At 57.9% G+C, this 13493-nt stretch overlaps 2 protein-coding genes across 2 annotated transcripts in view; one reads left to right on the top strand and one right to left on the bottom strand.

Annotated features, from left to right (window-relative positions):
* The window catches only part of MEGF6 (multiple EGF like domains 6), a 61835-nt gene extending 54403 nt beyond the window's left edge, over positions 1-7432 (top strand). The window contains exons 22-37 of the mRNA XM_027906891.1: positions 169-297; positions 881-1009; positions 1190-1318; positions 1655-1783; positions 1973-2101; positions 2392-2520; positions 2790-2918; positions 3515-3646; positions 3957-4085; positions 4215-4343; positions 4474-4602; positions 4774-4902; positions 5299-5427; positions 5511-5639; positions 5995-6126; positions 6274-7432. Coding sequence (XP_027762692.1) covers positions 169-297; positions 881-1009; positions 1190-1318; positions 1655-1783; positions 1973-2101; positions 2392-2520; positions 2790-2918; positions 3515-3646; positions 3957-4085; positions 4215-4343; positions 4474-4602; positions 4774-4902; positions 5299-5427; positions 5511-5639; positions 5995-6126; positions 6274-6341 — 2009 coding nt within the window. The 3' untranslated portion in view covers positions 6342-7432. The remainder of the gene's footprint in view (positions 1-168; positions 298-880; positions 1010-1189; positions 1319-1654; positions 1784-1972; positions 2102-2391; positions 2521-2789; positions 2919-3514; positions 3647-3956; positions 4086-4214; positions 4344-4473; positions 4603-4773; positions 4903-5298; positions 5428-5510; positions 5640-5994; positions 6127-6273) is intronic.
* A 1721-nt stretch (positions 7433-9153) lies between these two features.
* On the bottom strand, positions 9154-12939 carry ARHGEF16 (Rho guanine nucleotide exchange factor 16; the record flags this gene model as incomplete). The annotated part of the gene is made up of 7 exons (XM_027906882.1): positions 9154-9502; positions 9914-10015; positions 10432-10505; positions 10884-11063; positions 11399-11553; positions 11895-11987; positions 12865-12939. Coding segments are annotated over 7 exons (819 nt in total), but the record flags the coding sequence as incomplete, so codon positions are not given.
* Between the last annotated feature and the right edge of the window lie 554 nt (positions 12940-13493).

The following is a 13493-nucleotide window of genomic DNA, read 5'->3' on the forward strand; positions in this document are numbered from 1 at the left end:
TCCCGAGGGTGGGGAGGTGACCTGGGTACATATCTGTAAGGGCAGGGCAGAACCCACTGATCATTGTAAAAAAGCAGCTGCCACGTACTCTTACTCCATTCAGAACCTGATCCCCTGCCATAGCATAGCTTCCCTGGGACCTCAATCTCATTTTCTTCTGCTTTGCAGAGTGCCCAGAAGGATGGTTTGGGCTGAGCTGTCGGCACCAGTGTCAGTGTGACAACGGGGCAGCCTGTGACCACGTCAGCGGGGCCTGCACTTGCAGCCCAGGCTGGAGAGGAACATTCTGTGAGCATGGTGAGTAGCTGCACCTGGGGATCGTGGCCCACATCTCCATCCCACAGGGTTTGTGCTCCCTGTCTGGCTTTACTATCCTGTTAAAGCAAAGAGAATCCCTCGGGATGGTCATGGGGTGAACTGCATGTCTGCAACCTGCTCTCACTGCTTTTAATTCTGGAGGGAAAAGGGCTAGGAAAAGAAAAAAAGACTAACAAAATGTAAAAGGAGGGAATGCAGTGGATGCACAGCTGCCCTGGTCCCTGTGTGTGCGTGTTGCACACAAGATCTTGGAACAGCCTCTTGGAAGGGTCCCTGGTGCAGGGATCTGGCTCCCACGCCAGCCTGGGTAGTCTCTTGGTGGTCAGGAACCTCATGGCATTGCTCTCCTGATCCACCACAGCTCTGTCCTGCACCTGGAATGTCCAGAGTGGATATGGATCTAATATGTGCTGCCCTGGCAGGGGGGAGCTCTTCCCAGTGACCATCCCACCAGTGCAGTCTTGTATCGGCCAAAAAGGCCACTGAGAAGCACCTTTTCCTGCTGGGAGGTTTCCAGCTCTGTATAGTCATCTTGTGAGGATTTCTCCTTTGTTTTCCACAGCCTGTCCCGATGGATTTTATGGACTGGACTGTCAGCAAACCTGTGACTGCCTGAACGGTGCCCACTGTGACCCTGTGACAGGCCAGTGCCAGTGTCCCCCCGGCTGGACCGGCCCCCGCTGTGGCCAGGGTGGGTGATGTCATTGCCTGTAGGACACATTATTTCTCCAGTAGCACCATAAGACCACCTCATACAGCAGCCATGCAACAGCCTTGGGTCCTCTCCCAGCCCCTGGGATGGTTGGGGGAGCTTGGCTACTCCAGTTCCCACCTGCTGCCTCACAGTCCTGCCTGCTCTGCTCCCCCTCAGCGTGCCAGGAGAACAGGTACGGCCAGAACTGCAGCCAGACCTGCCACTGCTTCAATAATGCCACCTGCAGCCACGTCAGCGGCCGCTGCCTCTGCGCTGCCGGTTGGACGGGACCCACGTGCCAGCAAGGTAATGCTTCCCAACCCAGCCTCCTCCCATGCCAGCCCTGTGGGAATGCCATTCCCTGGGGTGGTTGGAGTGCCATTCCTGGGGTGGAATGCCATTCCTGGGGTGGAATGCCATTCCTGGGGTGGAATGCCACTGCCTCTTACCTGAGCAGGTCAAATACCAAGTGTCACTTGTGGGCAGCTGAGCAGTCTCAGGGGGTGGTGGGCTCCTCTCACCGCAGCCCTGACGGTGTTGATTTGTGTCAGGCTGTCCACCCGTGGCTCTGGAGCTGGCTGCAGCGTGGTGCCTGCCTCGAGCTGTGCCCTCACTGCTGTTTTTGTCCTCCTTTTCCCTCAGCCTGCCCGGTGGGTTCCTATGGCAGGAACTGCCTCCAGCGCTGCCTCTGCCAGAACGGCGGCTCGTGCGACCCGGCCACGGGGGTCTGTGCCTGCCCCGCGGGCTGGACGGGGCTGGCCTGCGAGCTGGGTGAGGAGCAGCCAGGAAACCAGCCCTGGGCCAAGCGTGGATGGGTTTTGCTGTGAGGGCTGGGTGTGGGGTGTGAGGGGCTGGTGGGTGATGCGCGGTCCTTCCCGTGGGAGGGGGTGGTGAGTGCTGGAACGGTGGGAGTTGGGACGGTGGGAACCTGGACAGTGTCTCACCCTGTGCCCCTGCCAGCCTGTGCCCAGGGCCAGCACGGGGCTGACTGCCAGCAGCGCTGCGAGTGCCACCACGGGGGGCTCTGTGACCGCCGGACAGGGCAGTGCCTGTGCCAGCCCGGCTGGACCGGCGACAAGTGCGAGAGCCGTAAGTGGGGCACGGGGGGCCTGGCTGTGGGCATCGACAGCTGCATCAGCACCCACAGGAGGGTCTGGGGGCCAGGGAGGGTTTCTTTCAATATGAATTAATGAAAAAAACCCAGCCAAAACGCACAAATTATATTATTTTTTAAAAAACCCAAGCTGGAGTCTTGTCCTGCGTGAGCACACAGGGACAGACACCAGCGAGGTGTGTGCCTACAGAAACTGCTGGCAAAAAGCTCCCATGCCACTTTTTTTGGGTGTAACTTGTCCTCTCTCCTATTTTCATCCTGGAAGCTTGTCCAGAGGGGCGGTTTGGGGCCCGCTGTGAGGAGCTCTGTGACTGTGGGGACAATGTCTCGTGCCACCACCTCACCGGTGCTTGTGACTGCCCCCATGGCTGGAGGGGCCGGCGCTGTGAGAAAGGTGAGGAACGTCTCTGAGCCGGGGGAACCCGGGGAAACTGAGGCTCCTGCAGAGCCTGGGAAGGAGGGAAGCTTCATTTTTAGTGAGAATTACAAATTGTGGCAAACATTTTGAGGCTGTGACATGGGATGCTGCTGGGCTGGCTTGGCACTGTGGGCGAGCACCGGGGCAGGATCTGCCCCTGGGGCTCTGATGCCTTTCAGGCATTAACTAACCATAACTTCAAATCCAGGCAGGAGGCTCACATCCCAGTGTTTGTTTTCCCACAGCCTGCCTGCCAGGTTCCTTTGGGAAGAACTGTGCCAGCCGCTGCACCTGCCCCCTGGGAGTGCCCTGCCACCACGTCACCGGCCAGTGCGGCTGCCCCGCGGGACTGACAGGCTCTGGATGTGAAAAGGGTATGGAGATGGCAGTGATCCTCTCACAGCTCTGCTGACAGGCTCTGGGAACGTGACAGGTCAAGCAATTCCTACAGAAAATACAGGGGGGTGAAAAAGAGAGAGAGCTGTGCCAAGGAGCAACTCCCAGTCTGGCAGCTGGGTGCGTGCCTGCGGAATGTTAGCGGGGCAGAGGGAGCCAAGTGGGAAATCAGAGCTGGGTATTTATCCAGAGGATTAGCAATAAATCAGTATTAAAATGAGCTCCTGTTGGTATGAGCAAGTCTGGAAGAGGCAGAGGCATGTGAGCACATTCCTTACCCAGAGGACAGGGTTGGATTTACTGTGTCCCATGTGTGGAGTTGGTGGAAATGTGAGGGCAGGTAGGGCTGGCACAGAAAACGGCATCTAATGCCTTTAAGTACTTGGTTTTCCTTTCAATTCAAGTCTTTCCTGGAGTCAGGGAAGTTTTTGCATGTGGGTCCCTTTGCTTTTTGGGTGGCAGAGAACTTTTACTGCCATAAAAGGCTCCCTAAATCCTGGCTAAAAAAACCCAAAAGCCTTTCACAGAGGGGTGGGATAGCTCCTGACCACCTTGGTGTCCCCTCTCCTAACAGCCTGCCTGCCTGGAACCTTCGGAGAGGGCTGTGCTCAGATCTGCCAGTGTTCTGGAGCCAGCCAGGAATGTCACCCGGTCACCGGCGCCTGTGTCTGTGCCCCCGGCTTCCATGGCCCCACCTGCCAGCTGGGTGAGTCCTGCTCGGTCCCTCTGTGTCCCTTTTGCACGTTATCCCATCCTGAAATCCCGGTGCTGTGAGTGATGTATGTGTGTGAGTTCCTGCAGCTTGTTGAGTCGTGAGTGCTCTGGAGCTGGTCTGTGTGACAGAGTGGATCAGAACCCCAGGGCCAGTGCCAGCCTGGCACAGACCCGCTCCCAGCAGAGCTCTCTGCTCCTCCCTGGGGAAGCAGCCCTACAAACACACCTGGTGGATTTTCAGGGATGTCTGGACCTTGAGCTATATTTTTAGACGCAGAGGCCGCTGTTTCTTCTCCCCTCAGAGTGCTCCCCTGGGTGGTACGGCCGTGACTGTGAGAGGCCGTGCCAGTGCAGGAACGGGGGCCGGTGTGACACTGCCACTGGGATGTGCCACTGCCCGCCCGGCTACATCGGCGCCGACTGCGGCATCGGTGAGTGCCGGCTCAGCCGGAGGGATGGGAGGCGTGGGAGCCTCCTCAGGGGGCGGTGAGCGCTGGGAACTCTCCCACTTCCCACGTGCCCAGCCCTGCTTTGCCCTGACCGAGGATTTCCTCCTCCAGGATGTCCCGCTGGCCGCTACGGCCAGGACTGTGCGGGGCTGTGCTCCTGCGGGGCCGGCGCTACCTGTGACCCCGTCACCGGAGACTGTGCCTGCCCCCCCGGCAGAGCTGGCCCCACCTGTGAGCAAGGTAACCATCAAGGTGCCTCAGGACAAGCAGGCAGCGGGTTGGGAAAGGTCCTGAGTGGGAACTGATTGCCTTGCCCCGAGATCTCTGCTGGTGGTCCCTGTGCCCACCACCACCGCCTCTTGTCCTGCAGGCTGTGAGAAGCACCGCTATGGGGTGGGCTGCCAGCAGACCTGCTCCTGCCACAACGGGGGCCTCTGTGATGCAGCTGATGGCTCCTGTTCGTGTGCACCTGGATGGACGGGGAAATCCTGTGAATTAGGTACACCTGACCTGGGTGCACGGCCCTGCACTGACCAGGAACTGCGGAGCTTGCTCCTCTGTTCCATCCTGGGTCCAGTTTCTGTTGTCCCACCTGTGCCTGCAGTGCCTTATCTCGGCTCTCTAAAGTGCAGGTGTGGGGCCGCTGAGCAGCTCTGCCTCTCCCCTGCAGAATGCCCGCCGGGAAGGTTCGGTGCCGACTGCCAGCTCCGGTGCCCCTGCCTGCACAACGGCACCTGCGACCCGGGGACGGGGACCTGCCACTGCCCCCCGGGGCACTACGGGCCCCTGTGCGAGCACAGTGAGTGGGACAGCGGGGATACCGCAGGGGGTGGTTCCATAAAGCTCATCCAGAGGGCAGGACCGTGGGCACGGCTCTGAGATACCAATGGGCTCTTCCACTGGCGTTCTCAGCAAACCCTTCCCAGGCAGCGGCAGCAGAGAGGTGATTTCTGACCTCTGCGTGACCCCACAGGCACAGCGGTGCCATCCCAAGGCAGATGGGCGCACACATCCCCACTGCCCAGGGGTGCTGGGCACTGAGCAAACACTGCAGAGCTGAACGTGCTGCTCTGTGACCGCGGGCCCCTCTCGGGGAGCAAAGCTCACTGCTTCTCTCTGCTGGGCTGAGCGAGGCTCTGCTGCAGCTCGGCTCAGTTCCACCCACCCGTGCTCCAACGATCTCTCTCCATCGCAGGTTGTCCCGCGGGTTTCCACGGCGTGGGCTGCCGGGAGCGCTGTGACTGTGAGCACGGGGCGGGCTGTGACCCGGCCAGCGGCCGCTGCCAGTGCCCAGCTGGGCTCCATGGCGAGCGCTGCCACGCAGGTACCGCCCGCCCTCCTGCCCTTCCCAGCGGGACCCCGGGGGCCAAGCTGGGGGGCAGGTGCTGTATCCCACCTCTCCAACAGGCTGCAAGGAAGGCACGTACGGTGAGGGGTGCCAGCGGCTCTGTGACTGTGCTGGTGACGTGCCCTGCGACCCAGCCACGGGGCAGTGCCTGTGCCCACCTGGGAAAACCGGCCCCACGTGCGCTGCAGGTGAGCTGAGCCACAGAGGGGCAGGTGAGGGAGGGGACTGTGTGAGATGGGGGGGGATAGTGAGCTTGAAACTCTATTTTAAAATGAATGCAAGTCCCCTTTTGTTAGAGCTGAATTTTCATGGAAGGGGGGTTCATTCTGGTGCAAGCAGGAGGGCACCTGAACAGCAGCGCTCGCCTCTCCAGCCTCTGTTTTTAGCCAGGCTGGCAGAGGGGAGGGCAAGGACCTCTCTGCCCTATTGTAGTCCCAGCCTCCCCTGCAGGCTCTGCCTGCTGCCTCCTTGGGAAGGTCTGAGGACATTCCTGCTTGGATGCTGCCACAGGCACAGGCCTGAGCCCCTCTGTACCCTCTGCAGACTGTCGGCCCACCCAGTTCGGCCCTGACTGCCACCTGACCTGCCAGTGTGCCCCCAGCAGCTCCTACTGCAACGCTCGGAACGGGCAGTGCCTGTGTCTGAACGGCCACACGGGACCCACATGCCGGGAAGGTAAATGCAGGTGCCAGCGAGAGCCAGTGGCTGTGCCAGGGGAGAATCCCAGAGCAAAACCTGTGGGATGCTGTGCCCGTGCTCGGGGGGGTCAGCCCTGCAGCAGGTTGTCACAGCAAGGACTGACCTGTCCTGTTTCCCTTCCAGCCACACAGTCCCTGGCACCCACCAGGTCACCGCCACCCCTGGAGGGGCTCTGGCTGGCCGAGCACTAGATCCTGCTCCCGGGATTGCTCCCTCAGTGGGACCAAACAGCCACCTGAAGAAGCCAATGACCTGTTAAGGAACTCATTTATGAGCCACATGAGCAGCTTTCATCTCCTCACAGCCCCAGCTGCTGCTTTTGGGGTTGTCTGAGCGAGGCTGAAGTGCCCAGTATAACCAGTTCGCTGCGCCAGCACGGGCTGGCCGTGAGGACACGTGTGCCAACACCAGTGCAGGCCTCCAGCCAGAGACCAGAAGGACCAGCTCAGAAGGGATCAGTTCTGGGCAGGGGACAGTGGACTTTGGCAGCTCGTGACACATCGCTGGCCTTCATCTTCTGGGTGCTGGGCTTGGGGAGGGGGCTGAAATTGTGGGCCAGATCAGGTATTTATGCACCAATATTTATGGGAAGCTGCATCACAGTGTTGTCAGGACTGATGGCTGACCATGCCAGGCTCTCCTGGGCTTGGGCCTCCTGTGGATTACTGCCTCACTTGAATTATTTTTTTTAATTTGAATTTGCAGCGGTGTTTTACTGTAAATAACTATTTGCTGTGGGGGAACGTGTTGGGCTCCTCGCCCACAGTGCAGGCTGTACTGGGAGCCTGTTTATCATGCCAGGAGTTTATCAGCCCATGGAGCTGCCCGTGTCACCTACTCCACCAAAAAGGAAGCTAAAGTCTGGTAATCAAAGATATTGTGTGGAGACAAAGCACTTCTCCACCTGGTCAATGCATGTCCCTGTTGGAGTGTCCTCCCCCAGCCCTGGACCCCAAGTTACATTCTAGTCAGAGCCAGGGGCTGGGAAGGGATAGAGGCAGGAAAAGCAGCTGGCTCCTGGCTTGGTGATGGGTGTGGAGTCATGGCAAAGCTTCGGCTGCCACCTGGGGAATGCCACCACTCCAGTGCCACCACTCCAATGCCACTGCTCCAGCACCATCACCCTGGCCAGGGCTCCCACAGCCCCTGAGCCCGACCCCTGTGTCTGTTTGCACAAAACTCTTGGGCAGGTGAAGCCCGAGAGCCAACACTGTCAGAGGAACCCTGGCTTTGGGGAGAGGAGGAACAGTCCCATCCCATCCCATCCCATCCCATCCCATCCCATCCCATCCCATCCCATCCCATCCCATCCCATCCCATCCCATCCCATCCCATCCCATCCCCACTGTGGCAGCTGCAGCACAGCCCTGCCCAGGCACTTGGCCTTTAAATTACTCCCACAAGGGGCCAACTAGAAATAATAAAAGAATTGTTTCTTTTCCTGATGGAATTTATTTTAATCTGTATATAACTTGTAATTTGGGGCTAATTCCTTTCTTATTTTATTTCTTCCTTAACAGTATTTTTTGCATTAGGTATCATTCTTGTGAAGAAATAATGTTAATATAAGTATGTAGTGAAGGACCAAAATTGTGTCATTAAGGTTGGATGTTGGATGATGGATAACCTGGGAGTAGGAAGATTTTGTCCATGTGCCAAATGCCCCCCATCAGTCCTGCCAGTCGTGCTGCCAATTCTCCAGACAATCATCCCTTGGGTTCCCTTTGCCTTGGAGGAAAGTTCCAGTGATTGCCTTGGCTGGTTGGGAACCAGCACCAGCTCCCCCAGTGCAGGAGGAGGAGGAAAAACACTCTGCCTCAATGGCTCTGCTCCAGGAGAACATGGAAACAGCCTTAAGTGTGAGGATAGATCCATCCCATCCTGCTCCAGCACGGAGCTGAGCTGCAGCTCTGTAACTCCTGGAAGCTCAGAGCAAACCATGTGTCTGAGCATGGGACCACAGCAACCCTGTACCTGTATTTTTATATAATGTGGTTGTTTCCTGTTCATATTTCTTAATACAAATTTTTTGTTTCCTCTTTTCATGTTCTGTCTCTCTTTTGATCATATCTCCTTTAATTTAGCACTGATGAAAAATGTTAATATCTCCACAGTTAAGGGAAATAAACAGAAAGCCTGGCTGAGTTTCTATTTAACTTGCCTCAGTCAAATAAATGAACCTGAAACCTGCTCCAGGTGACAGCAGAAAATCAGGGGCTCTGGAGGGTGTTTCCTGAGATGCACATATATATTTGGGAACATGCAGAGGCCACAGTGATGCCACCATCAAACTGAAGCTTCTTTTTAGGGCTCAGAGTAGGAAAATCTGGCTCAGGGACACCAGTCCCCACTAACAGGAAACACACCATTCAGTGGGATCCAGGAATTTATTGTTACCCCAATTAATCCACAGTTTAATCAGGACAGACATTACATTGGTGCTGCCCCTGTGAATCCAAAGTTGGCAGTGTGTGGGGCCATCTCACCCCAAAATTGTAGCTGCCATGTCCCCTGCACGGGGTGGGAGGGGCTGAGCAGGGCCTTGGGAGGAGGGAAAGGCAGGTGGGAGCTGCAGCATCACTCCCTGCCAGGCCCCTGCTTCCCCCTCTGGCTGGAGCATCCCACCCCTGGCCCCAGAGCTGACTCCATGGGAACAACTCTGGCATTCAGTAGTTTAGCATCACCTCACCTGGGGAGGTCACGGCTGTGCCCAAAGGGGCCAAGAATTATTGGGGGTGGGGGGGAGAGGGAAGGAGAAAAAAATAACAGCAGGAGGAAAAACTGGGTCAAGGAGTAAGCTGGGCATAGATTTAAGTTCCTAAAAATTCCTGGTTTCGTGTGTGCTCTCCCTTGACCCAGCCCCTCCCACACCAGCTGAGCAGCCACTGCCAGTGGGCACTGGCCCAGGGGACAGCAGGGACAGATGGTAGCACAGGCACCTCCCCGAGCCCAGAACAGCCTTTCCAACCTGAGCCACGTCCTGGGCTGCTCCCAGAGCCTGTTCCGGGTCACCAGTGGCAGGAGCGCTCAGGTGCCGGGTCCCAGGTGAAGGAGCTGCTGCCACAGCGGGTGCAAAGAGAGCCTCGGGTGATCAGATCTGCCCGAGACACACACAGTTCCACACCGAGGGCTCCCCGCTCCCTTCTTGCCACGGGCTCAGTCTGCAGAGGTTTGGAGGTCCATAAACAGCCCCCAGAGGGGTCTCTCTGGGCCTACACGTCGGTCTCGATGCGCAGCCGCTCCATCCGGCGCACGTTGCCCTCCACGGCCGAGCGGCTCGTGATCTGCCGGGCACAGCTCTGCGGGAACCAGCCCCGCTCCCCGTCCCGCAGCCGCTCGCCCCAGCACCAGCCTGGGGGCAGAACAGAGCAGCTGTCAGGGATGAGGAAGGACCGTGGCTCCCCAGGGTGCACACGGAATGGGGCTGCACCACCCCCTTCCCACAGAGGTGCTACAGGCATCCGGGGAAAGCTTGGCTGGGGAGGAGGTTCCTGATTAACTGCCTGTGCTGGGGTGTTTGACTCCTGAGGGCTCTCCCAGCCACAGCCTGCACACAGGAGTCACCCCTAAGGAGCGCAGCAGCTGCCCATGGCAGTGCCACCTCTGCCAGCCCCTGGAGCCCACTGTCACCTGCTGGGACACAGCACCATCTTCCTGAAAATTTCTGCAACTGCTGCAGTCCCAGTTCACGGGGGTCACTGAAGGCTCCCCCCGCCCAGCTCTGCTAAGGTCAGCCTGTCCCTCCGTGCTCGCCAACACTCACCGTCCTCTCCCCCCAGCACCAGGACCACGTCTGCCTGCTGCAGGGACAGCTCATCTGCCTCCTTGGCCAGGTAGGCACGGGTGATCTCCACCTGGCTCAGGTCTGTGGAGGACAGGGGACAGCAGGGACCAGTGAGAAGGCACGGCCAGGAGCCACAGCCTGGCACACGAGGCCAGCCCCCTGCTCGGCTGTGACCCCCCACCTGCCCACCCCAGCATGGTGCACTCCCTTCCTGTCCCTGCCCCTTCTCCCTCCCAGCTTGTCAGATCTCCTCTTACAACAGCTGAAGGCATTCCTGGAATTCCACTGTGCCTCCCAGGAAATGTATTTAAGGTTAATTGTGACTGATAACTTGATGTGAGGCAACTCCAGAGGAACAAGGCATGGTACTGGAGTTCTCTCCCTCAGCACGTGTGTCCTCAGCTCCTTTTCCAGCAGGAGCAGAGAACGAGGCAGAAACATTTGCCTGCAGTGCTTCAGTGTAACAGATAATCCTGGCAGAGTCAGGTATGTGGTACCTCCTTTGGGAGTGGTGTCAGGCTTCTCCTTCTCTCGGTGCATCAGCGCCGCGATCCACCGGGCCCGGTCACTCCTACCAGAGGAACACTCGTATCAGAGGAAGCCTTAGGGACTGCATCCCTGCTGCCAGCAGCAGCTGGGACATTCCCAGCAGGAGGAAGGCTTTCCAGACTGGACAAGCATTCAATTAGAGCATTCAATGTAAAGACACTTCACAAGCTGTGCACACAGCCCAGGTGCTTTGCTTCATGGGGACAGGGGAAGCTGATATGGGAATTATATGGGAAACCCAAGAGAGGGAAAGAAACAGAGCCAGGGAGAAGCCTGTGCACACCCCCATTTCTGGGAGGAAGAAAGGGGAGCGAAAAACCCACAGAAGGGGAACTTCCAGGGCACAGTTCATCCCACAAGCCCGAGTGGGCACCCAGCACAGTCCCAGGGGGCCACTCACAGTGTCTCTGCCGACAGCACGATCTCCTCCCGCCGGCCCTCGCTGTCCTTCTCCAGCACCACCCGCAGCAGATGCCCGCCGGCCTTCCCGGGAGGAGGGGACGGCGGATCCGTGCTCTCCACCTTCTCCACGGTGACCTGGTCCAGCGTGGCGTAGTTCATCACCGTGTAGTTCTCCTCGCTGCGGCACAGACGGGATCAGCGCTGGAGCTGTGCGGGCTCCGAGCTCCCTCCTGGCTCTGAGCCTGGAGGATGAGGCTCAGCAGCACTGCGGGAGCAGCTGCCACAGCCAGGGCATGAGGTGATGCCCAGGGTGGGAACCAGCTCTGGGCACTTGCAGAGGCAAACCCAAGGGCAGTAGGACTGGGCACTCCCCGTCCGGCTGACAAGGGACGCCTCAAAAAAGTCAAACCTGGGAAATCTCGCACATTTCTCGGGGTTGTGCTGCTCTGGAAATGGAGATTTAACCCCCTGGTTGTTTTCCAGGGAAAGGAAGGGCCCTCCTCCCGGCCTTACCTCTTCTTCTTGGTGATGATGAGGACGTCGTTGAACAAGAAGAGGTAGCAGAGCCGGCCGGCGCCGCGGCGGAAGATCCCGGCCTCCTCTGAGAGCAGCAGGTACAGCTCCCCCCGCTTCCGCAGCCAGCGGGACACGGAGATCAGCGGGAAAGGCTGAAACAGGGCCAGGACAAGGCTGACTTACTGCCCTTTTCACCAGCAGCAGGCAAAATCAAGCCAAGAAGTGAACCTGCAGTGGCCCCGGGGCCACGTGGGATGGACACACCACATGTTTTTAAGCATCTTTTCCAAAAGAATTTCCACACGGACAGCGGGGCAGCCAAGCAGCCTGCAACAGCAGGTGACAGTGTCAGGGCTTTTCTACAGCCCTTTAGAGAGCTGCCTGCATCCAACAGTCCAGTCAAGGCTTCCCAGAAGGATTCCCAGGACAGGCCTGACCCGCCTGAACAGCACACCCCAAAAGACTTCCCGCCACCACTTGCACAAGAGCTCACCTTCTTCTTCCCAAATTCCAGCTGTTTCTGCAGGGTGTACATCTGCTCCGTCCTCTCCATAGCCCGAGCTCCCTCATTGCAGCTCTTGACCAGCTGGGAAGAGAAAAACATCACAAGGGAAGTGGAGAAGGGTTGGATGCTGAGCCCATCCATCTGCTGCATCAGTCCCAGTGCTGCCCCCCCCTCCCTGAGCAGGAGAGGCAGCCAAATCCTGGCACAGGCTTCAAGCCAGGTCTGGGAAAAGGCAATGGGATGCTCTCCAGGAGACAGAGATGCCACACGTGCTCTGCCTGGAGAGGGACTGAAGTGAACCTGCACCAAAATAAAGCTTCACCAAGGAGCAACAAGAAGAGCGAGAATCAATCATCTGAGGAGAGGAGCTAAAGGCAGGAGGAGGGACAATCGGACAGAGGGGAGGACACCACTCAGATGTGCGAGCAGGACAGAGCAGGAGCTGCAGGAGCACACTGCCAAGAGCTGGTCTTCTGGGGGACAAAAGGAAGAGTCTCCAGTGGCACACTGGTGGCCACAATTGTCCTCTGTGACTGATCATGAGATGGGAAACCAGAGGGAGATGAGATCCAGGAGCACAGACTCACAACTGCCACTGCTCCTGCGCTCCACACTTGGCTCTTGGCTCCTCTCACTGCCCTCGGTGAGCAGGTGCCAGCTTGTGGCACCTGGAGGGATCTTCCAAGAGGAAGAGATTCATGGAGATGATGACACCAAAAAGAAGGGCAAAGGTGGCCCAAAGAGGAAAGAGGAGAAGAGGACAGGGAAAAGGAAAAAGCAAGATCAGGTGAAAAAGGTGAGAAGGCAGAAGAGGTGCTCATCCAGCAGCTGTTTGGAGCAGAGGAGTCTCAGGTGAACCGATGCTGAGAGGAAATCGAGAGGCCGGAATGTCAGGGTTGGAGCAGCACACTGGAAGGCTGTGCTGGCAGGAGCAGAGGTGGAGATGTGGCAGCCTCACCTTGCTGATGGCCTTCAGAGCTCGGGTGGCAGCTCCGTACGCTGCAGTGCGTGCGTTTGTTTGCTGACGGACAGTCTAGAATTCCAAGACAAGGCGCTTTAGTGACACTGTCCCACAGGGAACGGCGCACCAGCTGCTTCCCTGGGATTTCAGGATCTGACATGGGCTCATTCCTGATGCTCAGCCTGGCAGTGGGACAGGCACGTGGCCAGAGCAAGGTTTAACAGAGCTGGAGCTGTGAACTGGTTCCTGCTGGGGCTTTCATGTCTGGTAAGTGCCTGACCACCACTGGCACCCCAGCAGCTCCCTGGCCCTCACCCCTGCAGCCACCACAGACTGGGAGTAGTCACTGGAAATCCCTTTCCAACAGCTTTGCTATTTAAAGCAGATTTCCATGAAGAATCCAAGCAGGGCACTCATGCCACCCCAGCCTGGAACTCAGATATGGCACAAAGAACCTCAGGTTACTCAGATGGGTGGCACCAAGACATGAAGTGTTACTCTCAGAGCTTTAGGCTGTACATCTGATATACCCCCAAGAAAGAGATCACTCTGGATCTAAATCCTGAATACAGGCTCAGCATCCTGGCCTAGGTCCCAAAGGGATGGGAGTCCAAGCAGAAACCAAA

This window comes from Empidonax traillii, unplaced genomic scaffold (assembly GCF_003031625.1).
Source record: "Empidonax traillii isolate 1590-97213 ecotype Southwest subspecies unplaced genomic scaffold, ASM303162v1 scaffold1370:size120874, whole genome shotgun sequence".
In the NCBI taxonomy this organism is placed as follows: domain Eukaryota; kingdom Metazoa; phylum Chordata; class Aves; order Passeriformes; family Tyrannidae; genus Empidonax; species Empidonax traillii.